The sequence below is a fragment of the Paroedura picta genome, chromosome 1 (assembly GCF_049243985.1).
Source record: "Paroedura picta isolate Pp20150507F chromosome 1, Ppicta_v3.0, whole genome shotgun sequence".
Taxonomy (NCBI): Eukaryota; Metazoa; Chordata; class Lepidosauria; order Squamata; family Gekkonidae; genus Paroedura; species Paroedura picta.
Window position 1 is genome coordinate 97172358 of NC_135369.1, and position 27513 is coordinate 97199870.

At 42.6% G+C, this 27513-nt stretch overlaps 2 protein-coding genes across 3 annotated transcripts in view; both read right to left on the bottom strand.

The window, feature by feature from the left end:
• Positions 1 to 9257, bottom strand: part of TIAM2 (TIAM Rac1 associated GEF 2) — a 127136-nt gene extending 117879 nt beyond the window's left edge. For both annotated transcript variants that reach the window (XM_077348938.1, XM_077348928.1), the window contains exons 1-3: positions 9144 to 9257; positions 6709 to 7914; positions 1667 to 2096 (exon numbers count right to left, since the gene is read on the bottom strand). In XM_077348938.1, coding sequence (XP_077205053.1) covers positions 1667 to 2096; positions 6709 to 7908 — 1630 coding nt within the window. In that variant the 5' untranslated portion in view covers positions 7909 to 7914; positions 9144 to 9257. The remainder of the gene's footprint in view (positions 1 to 1666; positions 2097 to 6708; positions 7915 to 9143) is intronic.
• Positions 9169 to 27513, bottom strand: part of SCAF8 (SR-related CTD associated factor 8) — a 226154-nt gene continuing 207809 nt past the window's right edge. Inside the window, exon 21 of the mRNA XM_077349005.1 lies at positions 9169 to 9255. The gene's annotated coding sequence lies outside the window, so the exon portion shown is untranslated. The remainder of the gene's footprint in view (positions 9256 to 27513) is intronic.

The following is a 27513-nucleotide window of genomic DNA, read 5'->3' on the forward strand; positions in this document are numbered from 1 at the left end:
CATGCGAGAACTGAAAACAGTGTGTGTGTGTTTCTATACTTAAAGATATACACACTTCCCATTCTTATGTTTGCCAAATTGGATTTCAACTGTCTAACAATGAAAGCTTTATTCAAGGCAACAAATATGTATCTATTCTAAATGAGAGGTTTTTTTATGCACCCCCCAAAATATATATATATATATATATATATATATATATATATATATATATATATATATATATATATCTAGGAAGTTTTCAAAATAGGCACTGACATCCAGAGGAGGAATGAACAGTACTGACACTATGCAAGCAATCCTGGAGGCACAGGCTTTGCCTTAAGACACACAGACCTGTCAAATAATATTTAAAAATCTCATTCAGGGGGATGAATAGTTATGAAACTGTGCTAAGTTTACCGAAGGGAAACCAGATATTTATTAGAGCTATAAAATCTAACAAGGGGAAATAAAAAAAACAAAAACATGATTTAGAATTTTTTTCTTATTTGTCCCATGTGAAGAAAGCTGATGTGCTTGCTGATCCAGTGGATGTTTTCTTGAAAATAAATTCCACTGATTTCAATGAGACTTACTCCCAAAGGAAGACAGCTGTTTCTACCTCCTAATTAGACCTGAGTATATTTTGCTCCTTGGTGATTTTTTTTCTCCCCTTTAAATAAGCCAGCAATTTCATTCTTCAAAGAATAATATTTGGTAATATTTTACTGTATAGTACTAGAATCAGGGCAGGAAACCAGATGAGATACTATGTCACATTTACATACACTTTTCCCCCTCTAGAGACAGATAAACTTCAATGGGGTGATTTATACCAAAAAAATAGCATGAGGCAGCAAAGAGTTAAACACTCCCTGCTCAGCATCACACCAATCTAATTTAGGCTCTCTTTAAAAGGGGGATATCCAATCATGGATCTCTTAATCTCAAATTCATTTTCTAGGTGGCAAGTATCAACCTTGTAAAATGGTACAACTCCCCCCCACACACACACACACACAACTATAATACCCAGTTACAAGATAAGCTGCAAATAAATCACCTCAGGCTATAAGGTAAGCTGTAAAGAAGGTACCTCAGCAGCACTTTACCTACTAGCTCCCAGGGTTGGCAGCAGGAGAGAAGGCATACATCTCCCCTTATATGGACCAACTCTATAGCCGGCCTTGGCCTTTAGCAGTGTTGCAGAAGATGGTGGTACTAGATGCAGGCTAGCCCAATCTTGTCATATCTCTGGAGCTAAGCATGGCTGGCCCTGGTTAGGACTTGGACAGGAGACCACCAAAGAAGTCTAGGGTCACTATACAGAGGCAGGCAATGAACGTCTCATGGGGTTGCCATGTCACGCGCAACATGACAGCATTTTCCACCAGCATCATGCCCTCCTGTTGCTTCCTCCTACACGACCACCCCCAGGAGTTTGGTGCCTTCAGCAGCCACTTAGTTAGTGAACCAACACAGAGTGCATGGGTAAAATCTGATAAATATTCACAATATAGTCAAGTACAGGGAGATATGCTATTGTGAAGACAGGAGGGCTGATACTTTTGTTTTCATAAAGGAAAAAGAATATTATAAAAGAATGGCTGCAGAAATGAATGTTTTCAATGTAGTGCCAAACAGTGAACTCTATAATGGCTAAAAATCATGTACCATCACTTGCCTTTTAGCGTTACCCAGTATTGTTTCCATTTTCTCCGGGTGACCAGCTCAAGTTTCTTCTCTTTCTGTAAAGTTACAAGAGGTTTGAAGAACAGCCATCCAGCTTTGCGGACAACTCCCTGTTCTTTCTCGTAGAGCAGATCCAACTGTTCTAGAGAGCTCAGCGATTCGCTGCTCGAATCCTCCGTTTCTGTTGAAGTGTCTGGGTGCTCAATGCTGGTCTTGCTGAGGTCAAGCTCCCGCATGAAGTTTTCATAAATGTTCTGCCTCAGGACATCGCTGCTGATGGCATTGGTGGATTCGCTTCTCTGGGGGAAAATCTGACCAGAACTTGGCGACCACAGAGAAGCAGAAAATGGGAAAAGGGAGTCAGGAGGAAGACTCTCTATTCCAATGTCAAAGTATTCGCTTGAATCTTTGCACTTCGGCTCCTATCAATAAGAAAAACAACCCTACTGTTAACTGAGATATAGCAACCAGATTCCATAGTTTAACTGGACTCCTGATTATATCTACTGCAAATACATTCCTTTATGACATTTCTCCACAATTTGACTCCTAGTGCAGACTGACCTCTGCATCCATCTGCGCTACTGTAAGTCAACACACTGACAGCATATTCCAGAGACTGACTCAGTGGGTTTAGAAGAGACCTCATAATTCACTTGTAATTGCTGTTACTTCTTTGGCCAAATGTCCAGCAACTAAAATCAAATACATCGCTGATGACTACAGACTCATGCACGTCTCTTAGTACTGTGAAACAGCAGTACTATCTTATAACAGCAGTTCAGCTGCTCTAGGCTGATCTGTCACCTTGAATTCGGGATGTTCTGAAATGCTTTCAGAACTGCTTTCAGAACTGGACTGGACTGTTAAAGCCCAGAGATGCTTAGCAACTCCTTCTGGATCACAGCTACAAATGTGTGACCTGAATGAGACAATTATTTGTTTTCTTCTTTATCAACCAGTTTCAATTTCACGCTACTCATAGAAGACTGTTAAGTCTCACGTGCCACACTTAGGTTAATGCTTAAGAAGCAGATTTACACTCACTTGAAATGTTTCTACCTCTGCTCTGTTCTTACTCATTCAAGATTGAACGAAATCTTCAACAAAGTTCTTCAGACCATTATGAAATTGAGCACTATATTTTCTTCTATTCCTTCCAGTTTATAGTAACCTGATTTCTTGTACGACTTTCTCCTCATTCCTGAAGTGGGCGGTAACCTTCAAGCTCACTTGGAAGGCACAACCTAATACTGCCACTACCTCCAGAGCCAATATAATGAAAAACTATATCCTCAAAATACCAAATATTAAAAAATGTTCAGGGCTCACAACTCATCTTAAATTTCTGGGACATACTCTTCTGGCACATACTTTCTGAATGGCTGATTATCACGTTTGCTGTTTCAGCAAAATTAATTACATGTTAGAGCAAAATTACAAGCAACTCATTTGCCCTAGCTGTAATTACATGAAGGAATTTTTATAAGAAGGGCAGAGCACTTAACGATACAGAGTTGAGTGTTTTACATATGCTTTTAATTTTCATTTGGCAGCACTTATTTCCTAGATTTTTTGCTTACACACTGAGCTATCCAGAGTCCCAGGCAGGACTGTAGTCTAAAGGATCTGCTATCAAGAAAATGATTGTTCTCTATTCCCACTGTAGTGCTGTGAGAATGCTTCTAATTAAGTACCTTTAGGCAAATTTCAATGGAAATGAACAAGAAGGCCAGCTGGGAGGAGTGTCTTCCCACCAAACTACCTTTTAAAATAGGAGAGTAAATCATAAATGAACAATTACCTAATGTCATTAAACACTAAGAGAATCCAAGGCAGCTATTTACAACTCCATTAGAAGAACTTGACAATTTTTTTAATTAGTTTCTCCCCAATGTTGTCTATAGGCAGCTTTATGAATATTTGCTTTGCCCATTTTTCTAAATCTAAGAGCGGGCCAACTAGAACAGTTCTTCACAGGATGTTTCTGGTCTCCAACTCGAAATGCCACACAACTCTACTCACTCCTTAAATGGCACTCATCCAAAAGCTGTGTCATGTTTTGGTAGGATGGTCTCCTCCCTCTAACATGCAGCCAAAAACAACGCAATGGTCTCATGGGTGCAGCTGTCACAGGAAAGATCACTTCCCCCAGGAAACATCCACTGCTAGCAGGGCACTTATTGAAGTTCACGAAGAAAAAAATGACTCAGCCAACCCAGACACAACCTTTCTCAGACTCTTTTATTATTCACTGATTGTTACCCTGTCTAATGTTTGGGGAGGGGGACAGAGTGCCTAATAGTGTCTGAATGTTAACCCCACCTAGACATAAGCTTCGCAAAATGTGTGCTTGCGGTCCTCCCCCTTGCCTTTTGCCCACTACAAAAGTATCTAGGGAATAAATTCTTGACACACAATCTTAGTACTTGAAACAGCCCAAGAAAGGAAAGAGAAGCAGCTGCTGATTGTTGAGGCCAATATTACGATTTCTTCTGCCTTCATTTGGTCTAAATTCTTTCTTCCTGAGGGAAAAGTCATCTTTATGGAAATATGAATCTTGGAGATCACCTGGCTTTCAAGGAACAACCAGGTAGAAACAGATTGAATGAGGACAAGTAAGCAGAATGGCACACAAAGACAGCGGGAAAGAAATGGGGGGAGTGGGTGGTGGCACTAAAGAACACGGCAAGACATATTAAGAGGGGGGAAATAAAGCTTTGTCAGCTATTTGCTTTTTCAATTTATCTTTACTGTAGGCTGTCACCAAATCTAGTTTCCAATAATTTCTTAATATGGCATGACATTATTATTATTATTATTACTATTACTATTACTATTACTATTACTATTACTATTACTATTACTATTACTATTACTATTACTATTACTATTATTATTATTATTATTATTATTATTATTATTATTATTATTATTATTATTATTACAACATTTATTTCCTGTCACTACCAAGACTAGCTCATGGCAGTTTACAAAGGGTCCAATAAAAAAGCCAATAAAACCCTCAATCATCCATCCCCCAACCAAACTCTAGTAAGGGGTGGAAAGAAGGGCCAAGATGGTAATGGCCTAACTAATGCCTAACAGGCGGGGGGGGTCCCCAAACCAATCTTCCTCACTGCCCTGGCCATAATCATAGACCTGGCAAAAGAGCTCCATTTTGCAGGCCCTGCAGAATGTCAAAAGCTCCCACAGGGCCGGCAGCTCTCCTGCACCTCATTCCATCAGGTAGGGGCCAGAACCTTCTTAGTCCTGGTTGAGGCCAGGCATGCTTCCCTGGGGCCAGGAATGACCAGTAGGTTGGAACCCGCAAAGCGTAAGGCATGAGCATTGCTCCTTAAGATATATGTTATATTTAGATCTGATGCACATACCAAATACATTTCTATCAGGCAGAAAAGCTACAGCTGTATATAGGAAATCTCCAGCACAAGTGAAGGCTAATCCTCTCTCATACTTAAATATATGTATCAGAAGCCCACTTTTATCCCAATTACTGGGATCTAAGTTGGGTAGATACATGTATATATTCACAGAGTCACCCTTTGTATCACCCTTGTATCGACTTCATACTTAAGCTTCAGAACATGACTTATGGATGCATCATAAGAAGCAGGCCCCAAAGTAAGAGCCAAAGGAACATAAAGTTGACACCAAAACATAGTACTAGCTGAAAGAATTCTACAGGAAAAGAGGCAGATAAGAAACTACACTGGATATATAGATGAATTCCTGCCTAACTCTGCTGTCTGAAGCTTCTTTTGCTCACTTGATTTTAATTGTCAAAATATATTTGGCAAACCTGCAGCTCATGACTAAAGATGTCAAAATTCATACTGGCCAGCTTGGTGTAGTGGTTAAGAGTGACAGCCTCTAATCTGGAGGCCAGGGTTTGATTCCCCACTCCTCCAGATGCAGCCAACTGGATGATCTTGGGCCAGTTGCAGTTTTCTTAGACCTTTCTCAGCCCACACAGGCTATCTGTTGTAGGGAGAGGAAAGGTAGGCAATTGTGAGCTGTTTTGAGACAACTTTTAGTAGTAAAAATTAGGGAACAAAAAACCAGCTCATCTTTTACACTACAAGAACATTAAAAATAGCAAAGGTACAAATGCTATATAATTAGCACCAAACATCACTTGTTTCACCATCAGCAATCCTCTCTTGGCTGGAGAAAGCAGCCTGCAGAAAAGAATCTGTCTGCATTCACAGAGCAGAGGCTATCTCAGGACACATGGAGGTCAAATGCAATGAAGACATCATAATATCCATTAATCCACCTGTCTGAGTACCTGCTTGGTATATACTATTATGAAGTGGAATTCCACTACATTCCATTACAGTGAGCTAAAGTAGTCATTCTGACTAAATAGCACATATGAAGCACAAGTGTTTCTACACCCCCTTCCCTGTGAGGCAACACATTAAAATAAGAAAGTAATGAGCGCAATTAGTCTGTATTTATGAAATCCAAGTTGGCTCAAATTTGCAGATGAGCATGTCAGGAGGTGGAAATCTAACAGCTATCCCACACGTTTTCTGCTAGAAAAACACAGAGCGCACTGGACTTTAGTAAAGGACCCAACCATTTTTTTCAGACATGGACTGAGAGTAAAAACAACCCTGAAAAGAGCCTCACTTCCATACAGAGGAGAGAAAGGAAGAAGGGCAGGTCCCCACTTGTCCTGCACAGGACTGAAGCCTGCAGCTCACAACAGCAGCTCACACACGCTACATACAGGGTTAGGGCCACTGGCTCATAGTGTTTGTGCCGGCTCCACAAGGGAATCAGGCCACTGTTCACTTTGGGTCATGAAGGACCCAGATGGGAGCAGCCCCCCCAAAGCCACTGCCCCCTGGGATGTTTCCTGATGTCTTTAACAGCCAATCAGTCCCTGACTGATTTGGAATGACTTAAAAGATTTTGAAAGGTTACATTATGAGATCTATTTTAAAAACAAAGTTAAGCATACACTTACTCCATATGAGATATTTTGTTGCAAATTTCACATACCTGAAGTTTTCGTTTCTTTCTTGATAGGCTTCCTGTCCAGTCGCTGATCCGACGCATTCGGCTTTTTAAAGTTTCTTTCTTGGCTCCTTCATCATTAAGGGCTGCAGATTTCCTACATGGAAGAGTATAGGAAGAATACTGTGGAGTTGCTCTGTGGTCTCCTTTGGAAGAAACATCTATGTCAGAGGTGAATGAAACATGGTTGCTTAAACTGACATGAGCATTGATGTAATCTGCAGAAAGCCCAATTTCAGAGATCTGACAGTTCCTAAGACTTGTATCTTGATACATATCACGGAGAGAAGAGAGAGAGGCACTTTGGTTCAAGGATTTCTTGCAGTCATTCTGAGGGAAACTGACTTGAAGTCTTGTATCTGGAGTGCTCCTGGATATGTATGGCCCATCCAGTTCATTTATTTCTCCATTATTGCCCCAGGGAGCATCATACCATGAAGACTCAGAGCTTATGGAGCTCCCTTTACTGGATCTAAGTCTTGAGTCAGAGGCTGATAGGCAATGGCTTCCAGCATAATCTGTACTGGAAGTATCCTTCACTTCAAGCAGGTTATTCCTTTCAGATTCAGTAGGGGAGTACCGTAACAGTTGAACCGGCCCACTGGATTCCTCTCTGGAAACTGTGCTATTGTTGCTGCTGTTATGAAATTCAACTCTTAAGCACCCATCCAGCTTCCCCAGTGTCTTAATGAGGACCTTTGGGCTCATTCGATCATCAGATGGAGGCGTTGATGCTAGGCTTTCATTCTTCCCATAGCAATTTAAGAAGTGCCCGTTACATTCTCTAGAAGCAACATGGTTGCTTTTAGCTTCAACGTCAATATAGTGAAAACCATTCTCCGACAAAAATGCAGTATTATTGCACCCTTGGCTGTAATTCCCAGAGTTCTGTGTTCGATGTTTATTATGCATGCTGTTCTTAGAAACTTTCACCACTGTGTCCCCGAGTCTAGAAGAATAAGGCTGAGCATTTTTGAAATGTGAAAGGCAGTTTCTGGTTAGTGATCGGGATTTGTAATTTCCACCATTGATGCTATGACCCCATCCATGTGAAGAGCAGGACTTCTCATCTTTAGTGTGGATACTGCGGATTTTGAGAGAGCAAGGCTTCTGCTTGGCATCTGAGGTAGCATTAGAATGATTTTTTGTTCCCTGAAGGCTGTACTGACTTTCAGAATTCCCCATTTTTCACTAAATAACAGAAAATCACAAACAGATGTAAGTTATTAATAGGCTTTAGCCTTTCAAATGAACTCCTGAATGTGTTTGCTTCTAAATAAACTTAGTTTATTTGACAATAACCAGTTTGCACTGAAGTTGTTAATGAAGCTTCTTTATATTTCAAACGTAGCTAATCAAGAGAAACTCAATAAATCAACTCCGCAGAATCTCCTTCATTCACTAACCAAGTTCTTAATCTTCACCATATAGCCTACATTCAGAATTCATGCCAGAAACATTTGCACAATGAAGCTACCACTTACTCAAGTGAGTAAGAGACCGATTGTATACTGATGGTGATGTAAATAGACCTTACTCAAGTGTAGTCCAATCCATGGATAGCAGTCACAATGACTGTAAACAATTCTGCAAACTTAAGAAGCACCCTAGGTTTGCAGGGAAAACTCTGAAAACTAAAAAAAAAAATACCTGGGGGGAGGTAAATACATGTGCAAACAAAAGACTTACTGTTGCTTTGGAGAACTACCAGCAGCAAGATCCAGGAGCCACTTGGGGCAGGGAGCTGTTCCTGGCCTGGGTATGGTGACAGTGGAGTCTAGGACTTGTTCTGGGCACAGCAGCAGTGGAGTCTGGGAACCACTCTGTGCTCAGCCCTGGGGGCAGGAGTGTCCAGGAGCTGCTCCAGACTTGCAGTGGCTCCTGGATAATGCAGTCAATGTGGTTGGGCCCAGATGTAGCTGAGAAGGCCTAGAGCTATGTTGGGCTTGGCAACAGGAAGGGAGAAAAGTGCATCTAACACGTCTCCACTTATTTCTATATGTATAACTATTTAAATTTTTGTGTTATTGATGTATATAAAAAAATAAATTGCTAAAACAGTGTTAATTGAAGGTATTACAACTTGTACCCTCTAGGCTTGTACCTAATGCTTTCAGACAAGATTTAGAGAGACACCTGAGTCTTAAATCTGCACCTCATCTTGCATTTATTAATTTTACTGTCAGAAGCTTAGCCTGAAAACCTTCATATTATGCTAGCCCTAGACCAATTTCATGATATACTTTCAATTTGGAATTGACTGTCATTATAACTGCATAAAACTTTGAGACAGCTGGAACTAGCAGGGATGCCACTGTCTTACCACACCGTCCAAAATCATGGTTTAAGTTAGCTACTTTTAAATCATCTCCTATTCTATCAGACTTCACAATATTTGTAAAGGACTGTGGTAGCCATACCTGTGGAACTGTTCAACAGGAGATGGAATGAGCAGTTTGTGGTATCCTTAGCATTATCTTGATAGCTGGTTTTCAAGTTCTCTCAACACAGGCAAAAATCCTTTTAACGTTACTGCAAACAAAGAAAAAGGGAAACATCTCAGTCCAACCCCCCAATACATTTTCATAGTTTATACAGACATTCGTGTAGCATTCTAGTGATCACAGTGCCTACTTTCAGAGCAAACAAGACAGAATGAGAACTAAACAAGAAGTATGAGTGCTAATACAAGAGACTTCTTTCTCCTCCAATGCTAAAAGATAAGTCTAACTCAGACAATGATAATTCATTGTTTCATCACATGAACAAACCTGAGGGATCTCCTTGTGCTTGTCTGTCACCTTGCTAGCTCAAAAAACAAAATCACCATTATTCCTTTCATGGAAAACCATTGTCACTTTCCCAAAATTACACACTATGGTGTGTTGTCTTTTCTATAAATTAGACATACATTGATTTTATTTAGAATCTGGTTTGGAAAGAAGAGTACAATTAATGGTTTGTGGTTCTGACAAAATGAGAAACCATGATTTACCAGAATTTACTAAACTAGAAATAATTATTTTCATACCATCTCCAAGAAGAAGGGAGGGGAACGTGCAAGAGCAGAGATCCCCAATGTTCGCACACGGGTACAGAGCTCTGCGCATGTGGGTGGGTGCCGGCTGGCATGCCACTAGCATCAGCACTCCGCCCCTCCACAGTGCTGGCCACCCCAGTTGCTCTCACCCCCCACAAACACCAGTAAAGCTGCTGCTCCCCAGCACTGACCAACAACAGTCCGTGGGTCTCTCTCACCCCACACAAGCACCTTTGTTGACGGCAATGACTTTTCTAAATACCAATAAGACAGCCCCTGAAGATAAGCCATAGTGTGTCTTCTTGAGGAAAAATAAATATAAGACAGTGTCTTGTTTTCGGGGAAACACGGTACTTCCTCAGAGAATATACAAGATGGCTTGCAAAGTAAAAGGTGGAGATCAGCTACCTGTAATGTTGCTGCAAGTTTTGAACTATAAAGTAAACAATGGGGGGGGGGGGAGTCCAGAAATTCAAATGTGCAACTAACAACAATTCTTTAGAGCCCCAAACAAAACAAAGAGCTTAGGTGATCCACATTCTACTAAAGACAGATCGAGAAGTCTAGATTTTTTCACATCAAACTAACATTCCATTTTAATTTTTGTCTTGCCAACTGAAATTCTCACTCATCACAATAGGAATTCATGGCAGTTTTTTGCCAACCTTCCACTCAATGAACTTAAAGGTCACAAAGATGCCTTAGCATACTCTGGACAAAGCCTTAGTGGAAAATAAGCAAGTGAGTGACAAAAGGGCTTTTTAAAAATATGTTTGCATTTTTAAAAAGCAACTCTCTTAACATTTATTGCTTTTATCACCATACTATTAGTATTGTAAATACTAACTGCTTACAAGTATAAATGTCATCCACACAAAACCCCAGTTACTTGGAGTATTAAGTACTACAATGTACTCCAACTTGGAGATACAGATAAAACAATGCAAAGGACAGCAAGGCAAACACCATATAAATTTTGCAAGCTCTCATTTACTGAATAAGTGTAAATCATTAGGGGACTGCTGACCAGACCAGCACTGGAAAGTCGCCAAGCAGGGTATTTATATTCAAAACCTATGTTACAGGAGCATAAACCACATTCGTGGGGCTACTTTCAGAAAACGATTCCTATTCATAAGAAGACATGAAACCCAATTTGTCTAAAGACTCAGTCAAAGACCATCTGGTCTGCACTGTGATTGCCCACACAGACTGGGTAATCCTTTTTAACGGAGAGGGTAACAAGCAAGCTGCTGTTATAAGACCCCAATATAACAGCATCAGTTCTTTGGACTTAAGCCACTGGTACAGCTTCCATTGTGTAGAGATACAATGACGATGGTTAATGAATACGTCTATCAAAGGTAGATATGCAAAATAAGCTAACTTGGAGCACAATGAACAGTTAAGACTATGATCAATTGCCTGTGGAAAGTGCTAGCGTGGGTCATTTTTTCTTATCACACAAGGAAACTTCCAAACAGCAGAAAATGAGTATGTGGTACCTTACCAATGATTAAAGTTATGTGCTTCGATTTAAATTATTCTAGATAAGAAACAAAGGCTAGCTATCAGGAGAAAAATTTTCACAGTCAGAGTAGTTCAGCAGTGGAATCAGTTGCCTAAGGAGGTGGTGAGCTCCCCCTCACTGGTAGTCTTCAAGCAAAGGTTGGATACACACTTTTTTTTGGATGCTTTAGGCTGACCCTGCCTTGAACAGAGGGTTAGACTAGACTGGCCCCTTACTACTCTACAATTCAATGACTATATCCACATCAGGGGCATGAAAATGTGCCACCACAACAACATAGCAGCAGCAACAGGCTACATGGGAACATGTGGGAATGGTGTTCACACACATACACCACTTCTACAAGCTATGAACTGCTACTGTTACTATGCTCTTCTACCTTTTGCCTGCTACAGATGTGCAAAACTACAGTGCCATTGGGTTCCACTGTGGCCCATAAATAGCTCCTTCCCCCTCACTTTTCTTGTCCCAGCTGACACATGCTGTAAAACTACAGCAGCTCTGAAGGAATAGGGAGAAAGGCCTTTAAAGGAAAGAGACGTGGAGTGTACTTCTGCCTTTCTGAAGGTAAAATTTAGTTCCACCTTCCTCAGGGCTCTGTGGCTTAGAAGTAGAGCATGCAGAAGGCCTCAGGTTGAATCAGTAAATTCTCCAGGTAAAATGGTGAGGCAGCAGGTGATGTGAAAGGCATTCAACTCAAACCCTGGGGAGTTGCCATGCTCTGAGTAAACAATACTGACCCTTAAGGGACCAATGGTTGGATTCAGCATAAGGCAGCTTCATGTGAAAGGCACAAATAGCTCCAACAGCTGTGCGGGTTCAAGGTCTTGGTACTGACCTTTATGGCCATATGCATTCTGGGCCCTGCATATCTGAGGGACCACCTCCACCAATATGATCCCCAGAGAGCACTGTGCTCTGCCAACATCAATGCATTCATAATCCCTGGCCCTAAGGATGTTTGCCTGGTCTTGGCCAGGGCCTTTTCAGCCCTGGCCCTAACATGGTGGAATGAGTTTCCAGTTGAGATCCAGGCCCTGACAAAGTTTGGCACTCTTCCACCATGCATATGGCCGAGACCATGGTGGACTGGAAACAGACAGGCCTCTCCCCTCCTCCTCTCCCCACTCCCGCACTCTATACCACACACTCTGGATTAAGTAAATGAGGATGTTCAGGTGGGGGGAGCTGTTTTTAAATTGTGTGTTTAACTGTGTTTTTATTATTGTATTTTACTGCTGTGAACCACCCCGAGTCTGCATGCGGGGAGAGGCAGTATAAAAATCTAATAAATCAGTAAATGTGTTTGCATGCTCCTGTGATGGAGTATCACGAGGATTCTTTAACTGCAGCTGTCTGGCAGTTTCCCTTTCACTTTAAGGTTTATATTTTCTTGCAGGAAAAGGGAGCATTGTGCTCTATCTGTGCACATTTGGCTCTTGTTTTTACCCCCGTTACTCTGGACCCCTCCTGCTGTCTTTTCCCCTTTCAGTGAACCAGAATCAGCACAAAACAATAGAGCTGGATCCTGAAATCCTGAAAGGTACTTTCAGGAATCATGTGGGATGTGGCCCAAATGTGGCAATAGGCTGAAGATACTTGCTGCCAAACTTTTGCATGAAGCAGAAAGGGCAATTCTTCTTTATTGATTTATTTATTTCTTAGATTTTTATACTACCCTCCCCTACGGCTCAGGGCACTTTACAGGGAACATCTTGGGGGTATTGCATAGAACATAATTTACATAAGAACAGTCATAACATATAGGCAACAGTTTCAACAGTGGCTATAAGATCAACAGAATATTACATCTGGTTCAATTGAACAACAATTTTGATAGCAACAACCACTTTAACATATCCCCGAGGGGGGGTCAGATTCATTGAGATCATGGGGGGGTGTCTGGATGGGGGGCATGGATCTTGTTAGGTCAGATAAGCCTCAATCAGATTCCTGGTGGAGGAGCTCCCTTTTGCAGGCCCTGCAGAATTATGGCAGTTCAGGCAGGGCCCTGATCTCTTCAGGGAGCTCGTTCCCCCAGGTGGATGCCAGGACAGAGAAAGCTCTGGCCCTTGTTGAGGCCCAACTTGCTTCTTTTGGTCCAGGGATCACTAGCTAGTTGCTGCTAGCGGAGCATAGTATTCTACATTCTCACTACATTCAGGGGTTTGGGGAATCCACCCTAACAATCTGCTTGCTCCTTAATGGTATTTTACCCAGCAATGCTTATCACAACCAATATATAACATGGCATCATTCAAATTAGTGGATCTAGTGGCTAGCATTATATGACCATATCTTTTTTGGAGGATGATGAAGAACAGAAGTCGCCATCACATTGCAACCAGCTCACACGTTTCCAGGATATAAGCCTTTCTCAAGTATCTCAAACGGAGCTTTGATTTGGAGATGCTTCTTAAAACATGATCCTTCAGTAAATGCATGGGGCAACAGACGAGAGGGTAATTAAAAGGAGGGCTACTTTGAGAAGACAGATAAACCAGCAAAATTTACTGCTTTGTCCTTAAGGACAGAGGGAGAAAGTTACCCTTAATCTATAAGGTGACTGCATTTGCTCACTCCTCTTCCTTATTTCTGCTGGACTGCTGTGGTATGAAGGATAAGAGTTGAGGTTCAGAAAATGGCAATATTTTTGTGACAATCAGCAAAACAGTAGCAAATCACTCCCCCCCCCCTCCCCACCACCACAGTGCTTAATAATTCAAACACACATTTGAGCAGAAGTTGTGCCTTCGTCAGATGCACAGTGGGGAATTAATATATTTGATTCCACAGACTCACGTGGTTAATATATAACTATTATTTCCTTCTCAAAATATTCTGTTCCTCCTCTTAAATTTGCAGTTTTAACATAAAATCACATTCAAAACCAATACATTAATTTGCTTTTGCCAAGGCCACATGTGGCTTTTTTATATCAAGTAACTAGAGATGTGCACAGTGGTCCCTTTACAACTCAAATAAATACAGAATGCTTTCTGGCAAGAATTTACTGCATTTTTTTTAAAAAAACAGGCATTTTAGTAATATGAGCCACACGTCTAAGCCAAGAATTCTACCAACATGATTATACCACGGTGGTATTATATATACTAAGCTACTCAAGGAACAGGCAAACTACCAGCAATGATCATGGTTTTCTAAAGGTATTACTTAGCCTTAAACGGTTCACTTATTCCATTTCAAGTATGGTTGTTTAGTTATAATGCTACTTTGTTTGCTGCCCATTACAGCAGTCTCTTACTCAGCTGATTCAGATGTAATAAAACAACTACCATTCAGCTCAATTTGCTTTTCACCCTCATTCTCTATCACATAGGGAATTAATTAGCAATTTTTAGTACAGACCATAATATGTTATTCCGAAGCAGGCATAGGAGGGGGTGAAGCAAGACTCTCATGTCCCTGGCCTGCAGGATAGGAAGCATGAGTAGGTGCATATCAGCATCACCATGAGGAGCAAGTATGCTTAGGAGGGTCCTTTGAAGTTAATTGAAGTTGGCCCTGAAGTACGTAGACAAGAGGTGTAAACACCTAGTCATCCCAGTCTTACCTCACTGTGGTCTAGTACTAGGAGGGGTTGCCAGTCTTTCTTCCCCTAACTGCAGTTGGGGGAGAGTTGATCTATGGAATAATTAACCAAGGTAACTTAGATTCTGAATCTTATCACTGATCTATCATCTATCACTATGTGTGATGTGTCTCTGTGTGTTCATTACGAGGGAGAAGGGGTCACAAAGCCTTAGATGCACCTTCTCATCGATTTCAGGGATTCACTGAGATGCAGTTATAGAAGTACAATAAATAAATAGTATATTACCTACTCAGTCTACAGAGAGAGAACTCCTATGCGTCAGTATTTCTCCCCTGCCCCCCCCACACACAAAACTATTCACAATACTGCCTAATACAAGCAACTATTTCCCTATGTCTCCTCAGGAAATATGAACTGGATGACAATGCAGATGCTGCATTTCTACCACCGGCCTGTTCTGCCTTGAGCTCACTGGCTACAGGCAAAGCCTGCCTAGCGCATGCATGTAATCCAATAATTCATGAAACCCAGACCTGTGCTTATTTCAGATCTGAACTGACATAAGCTAATAAGGTGATATGAATTCAAACCTTATAACTGGAAGAAAACTGGCAGGAAGTCAGAACACACAAGTACAAACATCTCCCATAGAGAATAAACAAACACTTGCCAAAAAGAAAGTCAAGCATGCAGTCATTGTGTAACTGGAAAGGCCCACAGTAGGTTGAAATCCCCATTGATAGGGGACATAGAGCAAGACTCTTATCACCTAGTTTCTGTCATATGGAGGGAAGGAGGGGCTCAAAGTGTTTTGTGCTATAAACAATAACAGGCTCAATAAATACCAAACACCATCTGAAGACTCACTTTCTCTAGCACACAATCTTTCATGGCAAGGTGTTGTGGGCTCTACTGTGCTTGCTTCCATGAAGGTTTTGTATATGCTGAATTTCAATGTCTTATTGTACGGTTGTTTTAGATTCAGTCACACACCTATCAGTGAAGGAGCTCTGAAACACTCACATCCTATCTACTAACTGCTCTGGCTGGTTGGAAAAAGAATCTGACTCCACATCAACCTCTGCGAAGTTGAGGAGCCACTTCTAGGAGAAATGAGGGGGCTGCTTCTTTATGCTCTACACCCACTTGTCTGTTGGCAGCCACAACTCAATCTTTAGCCGAATTCTATTTCCTTTCTCTGACTAGGATTTTATGGGCCGATCTCTCCCATGGCTGCATCAGCCATAGCTCATTTACTATTTCTTGCAAAGTCAATGGCCCCTGCCTATCACATTAAGAGGACACTGCAGGACACTGTATCTCTTCATGTTCCATGGAAAGGGATATGGTCCTAGCTATGCCAAAGGATAGTAGCAGTTTTGCAGGTCTCTTCTGTGGTAAACAATCACAAACACACATACACCTGACAAACACATACACCTTTTCTCTTTTGTAGGCACACTAAAAACAACCCTGTTGAATATGACCAAGAATCTATCTAGTCTAGCATCCTGTTTCCAACAGCAGTCAGCCAGACAGTTATATTTTGGAATGGTAAATGTATCATTTAAAAAGTTGCATGGTGTGGCAAAGGAATTATATTCCATGTGGGAAGCCACCCCATCCAGTACCTTAAACCTCTAGAGAGGGGAGAGGAAGCATCCCTGCTTTGTTTTAAATGTTACTTAATTGTACATCAAAGCATAATTTGGACACTGAAGTGTTCTTCCAATATATAAATAATAAGAATCAGAAACTAAGTTTTCAGCCAGTTAAGCTTTGCATTTTTCCACTGTAAATTATAGGGCAGGACAGGCAAAAACCCAAGAAAGAGAGAGTTGTTTTTGCATTAGTCATACAGTGTGTAATATTACAGGATAATGCTCTACCACAGGAATCCTCCTTATAGGAAAATAATTTTAATAACAAATTCAGTATTCAAGCTGTAAACACACTTTGAGCAGCAACAAACTCAAGAGCTAGAACAAGTAGCAAGTCCACTAAAGATGCTGATAAGAATCTCAAAGGGAAACTCCCTCTCCCATAACCTGGATGACAAGGGGAGCAAGCATTGAAGCAAAGCGAGAGCGACAGAATGACTCTGCCTAGTTCCCCTTGAAGTGTGCTTCTTAACTGAGCAACCCCTGCCCCAAAACTTCCTTCCCCCAACTACTGCTGCCTGAGGGACTTACTTTCCACCAGCACTTCTGCTCCAGATGGCTTCTTCAACCATGTCACAAAACTCTCCAGCATATGGACACGCAGACTGTCCTCTTACTCGCTGCTTCTGGTAAGCCAGGAAAACTGTGTCTAACTCTCAAAAATGTTCAGCCGTTATGGGCTAAAAACAGATCCTGTGCTACGTTGGATTTATTTTTGTCTGCAAAGCTACACACACCCTCCTCATGTTCAATTTTTTCCATTGGTGGAACAGGATGATGCAGACTTAACCAGAAAGTGGTTTTCCACGGGCCGCTTGAAATGATTAGCCTGGACAGCCTGCCATAATGCCTCGGAGCCAACAGGGAATACTCTATGACTAGGCTGTTGTCTGACCCTGCATTCCTGAATTACCACCAAAGTGCCATAGGAAAGCTTGCTGAATAAAGGGCCGCTTGCTTCAAGGAGGGACTTCGACATCTTTTTTTTTCTAAGTTAATTAATAAGGGACTGCTCCGACATTCGCTCTTTTATATGTACTGCTTAAGTAAACAAATAACTTCCCAAACCGCAGCTAGAATGACAGACATGAAAACTTTTAGAGCTTTCTTTGAGAAATAATGTTATCATGTTACATAATATTGAGCACATTAGTCAAGCCGGACACTTCCTTTACTTTTATTTAACAAGCAATGTTATAGCTTCGGTACTGCCCTCTGTTACTGCAGCAAGGCTGCAAGTATGCAGCAAACTAAGCGTTCTGTCATGTCATGTCCTGAGAATTCAAAATGTCACTGTTTTTCCAAGAAGGTTTAATTTGTCCTGCTGGCAACATGAGATGTCCATGCTACAAAGCAAATGAGGGCTAGATTAAACCTCAAAATGTTCTTTTTAAAAGTCCCTGGCTTTAGGATGCCTGACTTTAGTTCCCTACAATGTTTGCTTAAAGAAGAGCTGTTTCCACATGGAGCTCCTTATTGCTATCACAGATGCACCCACACAAAGGTTTTCTCTTCGCCTCTCTTCCCATATTCCACCCCCCACACGGCTAACAACCCCCCCCACACACACTTTTCATACATGGTTTTTTAAAAAACGTAACAGCTATCTCACTATAACATTACCACATTATAACAATCTATAACAATGATGCAATCAACCCCTTTTCATTTTAAAAGAGTAAATCTCTACCCCTTTTTGTCGCAGACTTATATGATGACTAGCTTCAAAGCCCATTCCTAAGAATGGGCCTTGAAAGAGTTCCCTCCCCTGGCCCCCAGCCAGGCAGCTTAAGGTGGTTTTGGGCTGCAGCTCACAGCTGGATCAAGTGGAGTGGGCGGGGGCTGGCCAGCTCATTAGCAGGCCCAGGACAGGCCGGGAGGCCCTCGTTAGCAGGCCATACACCACGACCCTTTGCCCAGGGCCCTCTCCCCTTTACCTGCTGCTGGCTCCAGGCACTGGGATCAGTCTGAGAGCAAAGAGGCTAGAGTCCAGGCCCGGAGGGTGGGAGCTGCAGGGGCAGGGACAATCACCCTGATTGGCCCTATTCCAACTTGGACAGCCAGATACGATCCACCCCCCAGGCTGTTTCACAAATATATAGAGGAACCATGGATAAGGATATGTGCGGCCTGAACAATGCCATATTTACAGTACAAAAAACAGCACTGCAGTAGAGAAGCCAAGGCAAAGCATTCATGTAGAAACAATGAGAGGTGCTGTACAAATACAGCTTCATTTCACTGCATGGGTGCCTTTAATAATCACTAGATTTTTCTTCCATCTAAAACTATGTATTAGCAGAGGGGCACATGTACCAAACAGCAACATGCTAGACCATGTTACTCACTATGCAGAGCCTGTTTTCTTTTCAAGCAGCCCAGGCAAGCCCCCAAAGTGCCAGCAGCACCCGTAAGGCCAGCAGTGCAAGAGAAATCAGATGACATAGTTTATGCCCTTCTTCAACCCAGATCCATGCAGCCACCAGCCAGGCCCAAGGTGAACCCAGGCATGAGCAACAAAAGCGGAGGCTCTTCTTGCTCTCACGGAATCTAACAAAGTATAACCCTGGCCTTTCCTTCCCCCACTTGTTTGCAGGCACATCTGAGTTTTCACAGGTAGAAACTGCATTTGTTTCAGTGTGTTGTGGCATGCAGGGGGGACAGGACTGGGAGACCGAGGGATGTGTGAGAGAGCCTGCTATGTAAGATGTTTCCACGCAGATCTCACATGACAATCCGATTCTCACAATATTTTTTAGAAAATGCATCCCACGTTTCCTCTGACAAATGTGTAGCTTTCAAGTTACAGCTTTGATATGGGAGTTGCTTATGCTGTGGTTTATCACATTCTGCTGCTGTAGTATGTACAGCCTGGCACCAAAGTGACAGGATCAGCTGCATAGTTCATCCAATAAATGATGACATGTGGGTTAGAAAGACTGGACAATTAGCCCAGTTCATGTGGCACTGGGTCTGAAAACTATATGGCCAGAAAAAAACAGATAAACTCTTTCCTCACCACTGCTGCAGCGCATGAGTCTTTTAAAAAGAAATCCTGAATAATCTGGGTACAACCAGCTTGCCTATTTTCCAGACCAGGCTTTATACAATCATAGATTTGGCCTATGCTGAGGAGTGGTACCAAGCATCACATTTTTTATTATCAGTCTCACTGGCATTCGCTTACTAGCTTTGGCCACATCTCCTGGCCACTCCACTTCTGCACTTGTGCTTTGTTCCAAACATGACTTCTTCTTGATCTCATCTTGATGCTGTTTTCATCACACCACATTTTTTATTGTTCCAGAATGTTAAATCATAGCTCTTCAACCATCAAAACAAGAGCTGGGTTCCCATTTACTTTTGCAAATATAAATATTACTAGACTCCAGGTATGCAACAGGTGCTAGCGGTGGGAGTGTACGACTGACACGGCGCCGCCCTATCTGCAGGCTGCTGCGCGAGCAGGTGGACGGCCAGCTGACCAGATCGGCAGACTGGCTGCAACGGGATTGCCAATGTTGGCAACAGGCAGCCAGCCAGCCGGATCAGCACCATGGCCAGGGTGGCACAACAGTGCTCTCCCCCACAGTCAAGGAGCGACTGGCACCAAGGCTGGGAGTGTGCCTCGCGGCCGGCTTCTTGGGGCTGGCACTCCACAGGCTGGCTCAATCTACGTGCGCCCAGCTTTGCTGGATTTGTCTGTGCAACCAGAAGCGATGTCCGGACACCCGGACATGTCTTGGACACTGCTCTGCCCATAGTGGCTCTAACCAAATATTAGAGCCACTAATAATGGTTAAGATAATTATTCAACTAGTCCACGTATCGAAAGAGGGGGAATAATTGAACTATATTATAAATTACAGTTGAATGATCAAGGTTTTCTTTCACTTGCTTAATTTATGAGCATTTATTATCCCTTTGATTAGTGTCAATTACTGTTAACAGATGTATACATTTATCTACCTCAGGGATTCCCAATGTGGCACCCATGGGCACCATGTTTCCCACCAGTACTGTTCCTGGCATCACCCCAACATTTTAGAAAGGAGATGGGGGTCAATGTAAGGTCGGGCTTGTTATTGGCTATCCTCATTCAAATGAAGGGGTTTTCAATGGCTGCTAGATTGCTTGTCTGCTAATACTACATTATTCTTACAGCTGAGAGATCTGATGACTTATCAAAGGACATCCTTTGGTATTTGTTCCCAAAATTCACATTAAAATTGTATCCAGGATGGACATTTGCCTGTCCAGAGGAAAAGATGACATTACCATATCAAAGGAAGGCCACAAGAAGTACCTATCTGCATCCGCACTACTTAAAGGCTGAATGATGCATTGGAATTTATTTGGTGCTACAAGAAAAGCTGTCTAAGGCAAAATTAATGACACAGACAAATCCAGCATCTGCCAAGGCATCTAATCACTCTCAACCATTTTGCTGGTTGGAGATGCCTTTGTTTAAACTGACAGCTTTTTAATAGCCTGACTTATTCAGCAATTCTCAGAGGACTCTTTCTACCCCTCATGTGCTGGGGGGAGGGGATGAGAAATGGCACATGGTCTCTTTTTCTTCTCTTACAACCAGTCATGCTAATCAAAGGGGAACACCAACATGTGTTCCATTTCAATCCTGATGCTTAAATAGCCAAGAAACTTTTTTTTATCAACCCAAAAAGATTAGAGAAGCAATCCTTACTTGAACCTTTTTAAAAACAGCAATTCTTGGGGCTGGATGGAGGGGAATAGAATTACAGTTCAACAAATAAAGTGTTTCACTGAGAACTGCTTATGAGCTGCACAACACTAAAACTCAAAATGATCTTATTAAGAAATGGTTGCAGTGTGGTAATCCTTTCCCTGTTATCAGTCATTTTGATGGATAATTCATATATGACTACAATAGCAGGCCTGAAAAGTTCCAGATAAGCAGCAAGCATATTTTTAAGAGCGTTTGAGAAAATGGTTCCTTAGCTCACATAAAGCATGCAGCCTTCCCTTACAAAAAAGCATATAACTTATCAGGGATCAGAAACCTCTTCTGTCACTCCAGCAATCATGGTCTCATCCCTTAAAAAAAAAGAAATACCAACTAATACCAACTAATACCAACTACCTTATGGATTAGGGCAAAGGAGTATCATGGAGTTTTGCCAAAGGCAAAAGTTTTGCCAAAGGCAAGATTCACGTTATTTCACTTGTTTATGAAGAATCAGAATGTGGATCATTATCAGTTTTCTGGGTGAGAAACCATCATCAATATTCAAGAAAGCTAGGGAAAACACAAATCTTACCATGTAATCTTGATATATGTAATGCTGAACTGTGATTGGGGGGGGGGGAACTCTTTCAAATGCTACAATTTAAATAAACCTTGGTGCACCCCAGATTGTCCCAGTAAAATGTAACCCTTCAAATCCTAGAATTATGAAATTCATATTTCTTAAAGATATGTCCGGAGATTAGTACTGAGCCAACTGTGTACATTTTTTAAGAAAGCAGAAAGAGAGGGATGGTCTGCCTTTAGAAGATCATGAACAAACAGCTAACGAAAACAAAACTATGATGCTTCTTGCCATAATCCAATCTGTGACCTTTCAGGTAAAACACAAAAAAATAACACAAAATATATCCATGTTATTATGGAGGCTCCAAGCTACAGTTCCTGGCTTGCATCCTACCTCCAATCCAATTTTATTTAGAGGGACAGTAATTGGCACTAGTTATAGCCTGCTGTCTAGTTTGTTGGAGTCCAAAATACCAACAAGTAATTATGGCTTGGACCTCACTGAAAATCCCCAGCAAAGGAAACAATTTCCATCAGTATAGCAGAATTTCCTTGCCTTCCCCGTCTTGTGGAAACCCAAAATGAGGTAATAGGGAAACAGGGGACTCCCAGGAACAGTATGTGAAAGGAGCTGGAGATCCATAGCTAAAGGGGAGGTAGTAAAAAAACTGCCTCCCTTTTTTCAGTGGAAATATACTGCCGTATCTTACCCAATGATTTCTGGAAAACACAGAAATTTGGGGCTACCTTTATGAATTTTAGGAGCCACCCAAGTTTCATAGCTTAGAACTCACAAGATTGGTTTTCTCTAAAAACACACACACAATGTATGGCTGTGAAAGTTGGACCATAAGGAAGGTTGAGTGTCAAAGAATTGAGGCTTTTGAACTCTTGTGCTGGAGAAGACTCTTGCGAGTCCCTTGGACTGCAAGGCAAACAAACCGGTCAGTCCTAGAGGAGATCAGCCCTGATTGCTCCTTAGAAGGCCAGATGAAACTCAGAAACTTTGGCCACCTCATGAGAAGGAAGGACTCCCTGGAGAAGAGCCTAATGCTGGGAGCGATTGAGGGCAAAAGAAGAAGGGGACGACAGAGAATGAGGTGGCTGGATGGAGCCACTGAAGTAGTCAGTAGGAGTTTATACGGACTCCGGGGAATGGTAGAGGACAGGAAGGCCTGGCGGATCATTGTCCATGGGGTTGCGATGGGTCGGACACGACTTCGCAACTAACAATAACAAAAAAACAGCACATACAGAAGATGGAATCATTCAGATATTTCCACAAAAAACTACAGCAATGGGTCTGCAGTACATAAATAGCTCAGCAGGCTTTTTAGAAATCATGGTCAAATATCCATACTCCTGCCAGTAACACTCATGTAGAAACCAAAATCATAATGCCTTTGAATGCCTCACATCTTATTAAACAGTGGCACTGAGGAACCTGCTGTGTGTATCCACTCTTTAGACCAGTGGTCCCCAACCACTGGGCTGTGGCCCGGTGTCGGGCCACAAAGGCCTCGGCACCAGGCTACGGCTCCCTCTCCCCACCCCACCCCCGCAGCGAGAAACTTCCCAGGCCGCGAGCCAATCAGCTGCCAAAGTGGGGAGAGGGAAGTGCGGCCGCTGGCATACCAGCGGTGCAAATGCACATGCATGGCAGGTCCGCACATGCGCATTTGCGCCCGGTGGGGCCGCAAATGCACATGCGTGGCAGTTTCGTGCATGTACGCATGTGCAGACCTGCCACGCATGTGCATTTGCGCTCCTGGTGGGGCCACAAACAAGCATGTGTGGCAGTTTCATGCATGCGCACATGCATGAAACTGCTGCTCATGAGTATTTGCTGCGCCCATATCGCTTCCCCCCCACCAGACCACTGCTCTAGACCAGTGGTCCCCAACCTTTATTAGGCTGGGGACCGGCAGGGCATCGGGCCGCGCCCACGGGGACCGCGCCCGCGTGGGCCACGCCCACGCTTCTGGCCGCGCCCGCGGGCCGCGCCCGCGCATCGAGCCGCGCCCGGCCGCGCCCGCGAGCCGCGCCCGCGGATCGGGCCGCGCCCGGAAGCCACGCCCGCGGATCGGGCCGCGCCCGCGAGCTGCGCCCGCGGATCGGGCCGCGCGGGCGCAGCCTGCACGGGCGCAGCCCAGCCCTGATTCCCTCTTCCCGCCCTCCCGCAGTAAGAAGCTTCCCGGGCCGCAGGCTTGCGGCCTGGGAAGTTTTTTACTGCGGGGGGGGCGGGGAGAGGGAGCTGCGGCCCGGCGCCATGGCCTTCGCGGCCCGGCGCCGGGCCGCGGCCCGCAGGTTGGGGACCACTGCTCTAGACAATCTGAAAAGAGTCATGAAAAATTAGTGTCAGTTTTAAGAAACTGACATTATTATCAAACATGTGGGCCACCTGTTATTTATATTATATTTATATTATAATAATGTTCATTTCTATCCCAATTTTCTCCACAATGGGAACCCAAAGCTGCTTACAACTTTGTCCCTTTTCCATTAAACCCTCCAAACAACAATCCCATGAGGAATGTTAAGCTGAGAGAGTGTGACTAAGGACCATTTCTGAACTGGGAACTCTGCTGCCCCAGTTCCCATGGGGGAGCACAAATCCAGGGCAGACAGGGTACATTGGGCCAAACGCTCCCTCGTGTGGTAGCAGGAAGAGGTGGGGCAGACTACCCCAACTCAAACTTCAGCCTGCAGCCCAGCACAAAACCTCCAGTACGGAAACAGTCAAGGTCACCCAACAAGCTTCCATGGCAAATGGGGATTCAATCCTAGGTTTTACTCTAGTTTGACACTCTAACCACTACACCATGCTAGCACAGTTAATTATAGGGAGCAGAAGTGAATTAAGAGAGGGGCATGTGGAACCATCAGGCAACTGTTTCAGCCAGTACACCAACATTTCAAGGATTAAGCTTGAGACAAAAGAGAGCCATTATGCGGTAGGTAGGTGATTTAGTTCAGGTGCGACTTGAAGATATGTCATCAGGGCACTAAAAAGAACACTGACTGCTGCTTTATGAATTTTTCCTACAGTTTTTCAAAAAGGAACTAGCTCTTATTTTGTTTGGTTTGCTGTCCAAGCATTTCCTTTTAAAGCTCTTTCCTAATTTTCTAGGAATGAGGCACTTGCAGAATGCTAACAGTACTACTGGCCAGCCAAAGAGGAAACCCACGCCTACAGGAACCCAGCTCATTAATCAGTTCATAAAGCTGTTGTCAAGTGCTGAGCATAATTCACAATGAGCACAAGTTCATATAGAAATCATTCCACGTTCTTTCGGACTGGCCTTTACACAGAAATCTAGTAAGGCAGGAATGATTCACCAGAACGGAGACTAAAGCCACTGATTACTGGTCCTCTCCTTTGAGTCATTGTTCTAAACGTTTCAGGTATAGAGTAATTTTATATCAATTTGTGAAAACGTATTAATGCAACTTTTCAAATTCATGGAATTATGGTCATTTCAATTAAAATACAAAAACATCTTTGTGTTGACAGGAATTCTAAGTGCCAGAATAAAATCTTACCAGTAATATTGTCTTGAAGTTTTCCAGATCATATCATTTTCTTTCCTGACTCTGCTTTTACAAGTAACCAAATTTTAAAAAGTACAACTGGTATTAAACTTAAAAAGTGATCCCTAATATGATGCATATAGGCACCATGGTTCTGGCCAATGCATTTTCTAGCAGCCATTTACATTTTCAACAAAGAATATCTTCCCCAAAGAAGAAGAAGAAGAAGAGTTGGTTCTTATATGCCGCTTTTCCCTACCCGAAGGAGGCTCAAAGCGGCTTACAGTCGCCTTCCCATTCCTCTCCCCACAACAGACACCCTGTGGGGTGGGTGAGGCTGAGAGAGCACTGATATCATTGCCCGGTCAGAACAGTTTTATCAGTGCCGTGGCGAGCCCAAGGTCACCCAGCTGGCTGCATGTGGGGGAGTGCAGAATCGAACCCGGCATGCCAGATTACAAGTCCGCACTCCTAACCACTACACCAAACTGGCTCCACCAAACAGAAGAGTCTGTCCTGGTTTTCCTCCATGTGCTTCAGAAGAGCCTATGAGTGATCACCTTTGCGTCTGAAAGGAGCAGAGTTATCTCCAAACCTCCAGTACCTACGGCATGTGCAACCATCCACTGCTATTCTTTAAATTCCAAAGGCATCCACAGACTCAACAAGACCTCTGAATTACAACACAATAATTTAAAAACTAGCTGTGATAGTCACTCGCAGCAAAAATAATTTTGTGGCAGATGCACATCAGCAATTGGCTTCTAGCACTTGGTCACATATCTGGACAAGGTGTTACCTGAGAGGTGGCAGATCATAACTAGACTATCTTAGAAAAAGCTGATTATACAGACCCAGCCCTAGATTAGCAACTAAGTAAAATAAGCATGTGCTTTGGGCAACAAGGAAGATGATTTTTTTTCTTAGTCATTCCTTTGGTAATGGCTATTTGGAAGAAATGATAGGCAGTGGAACCACCGGCACTGGGAGGGGGGCAGCAGGGGCAACTGTGCACAACGACAGGCTTGATGCCTTGCTATGTAGAGAAGCAGAATTGTTACACCGGATTAGTTTTGAGGCTTGGAAATTAAAACAGTAGAAGAAAACATTTAAAATAATAAAGCTATAAGTAGGCAATAATAAGCATTATTTTACATCTTTTAATCCATGTATATTGAAAAGCTATATAGCCTCAAAATCAGGAAGTAATGGAATAAAAGATGTTTTGTTTCAAACAAATAGTATTTCACCATTCAGATATCCAACAGTGATTTCCTTAGAAAGAGGCTTTTCAAAATTTAAAAGTGTGCTCTCAAGATCACGTAATTTCAGTAGAGGTAAGATCAGATTCAAAATAGTTTTCAGTACATTTTTAGATCTGCATTTCCCCCTTATAACAATTATATTTAAAATGCATTAAAACTGTTGAAAATCTGCATTTTTTCTGTTGCCTTAGCTATCTAAATAATTTGATTAGATTAATTACTGCTATTTAGTGTTAAATAAATAATTTTTAATTTAAGAGTTTATATTTAATATAGTAGCAGGGTCTAGCCTGGAAGAAAAATTATTTTTTTTAGTCCCTTATTTCACCTTCAACACCTATTGAGTGGTAATGTTTTACCAATTAAGCAATGGAGGGGTCGAGGGTCACCATTGTTGGGTTGTGCTTGGGCAGGCTTTCTCCACAGGGATTTCATGAAATCCTGGGGTTTCTTGATGACCCTGGAAAGGTTTTGCCATTTGGGTGGGAGTTAATTAATTTTTTATATTTTTTAAAATGTTTCTAAAAATATTATCAGGTTATATGACCATATATAGTTACTAGGAGCAAAGCCCGTTGCATCCAGGAATACAACAGGTGCTAGGCCATTGGGGCAGGAGAGGTTAATGGAGTGGTGAACTCAATACTGAAGGGCTGCATGCTCCCTCCACCTCCACAGTCTGAAGAATTTAAAAGGAGTGCAGGCTGCATAACAGTTGATCATGACTGCCACACAGCTCTCATGATCAGCTCTTAGGTGGCCCGTGCTCCCTTTCTATATCCTCCCAACTTTGGAGGCCAGGAGGGAGCATTTAAATGGACCATGATCATGACAACTGCACGGCTGTCATGACAGCTGTTACGCAGCCCATACTCCCTTTTAGTACTCCCCTCTACCTTCTGCGGCTTGGAGG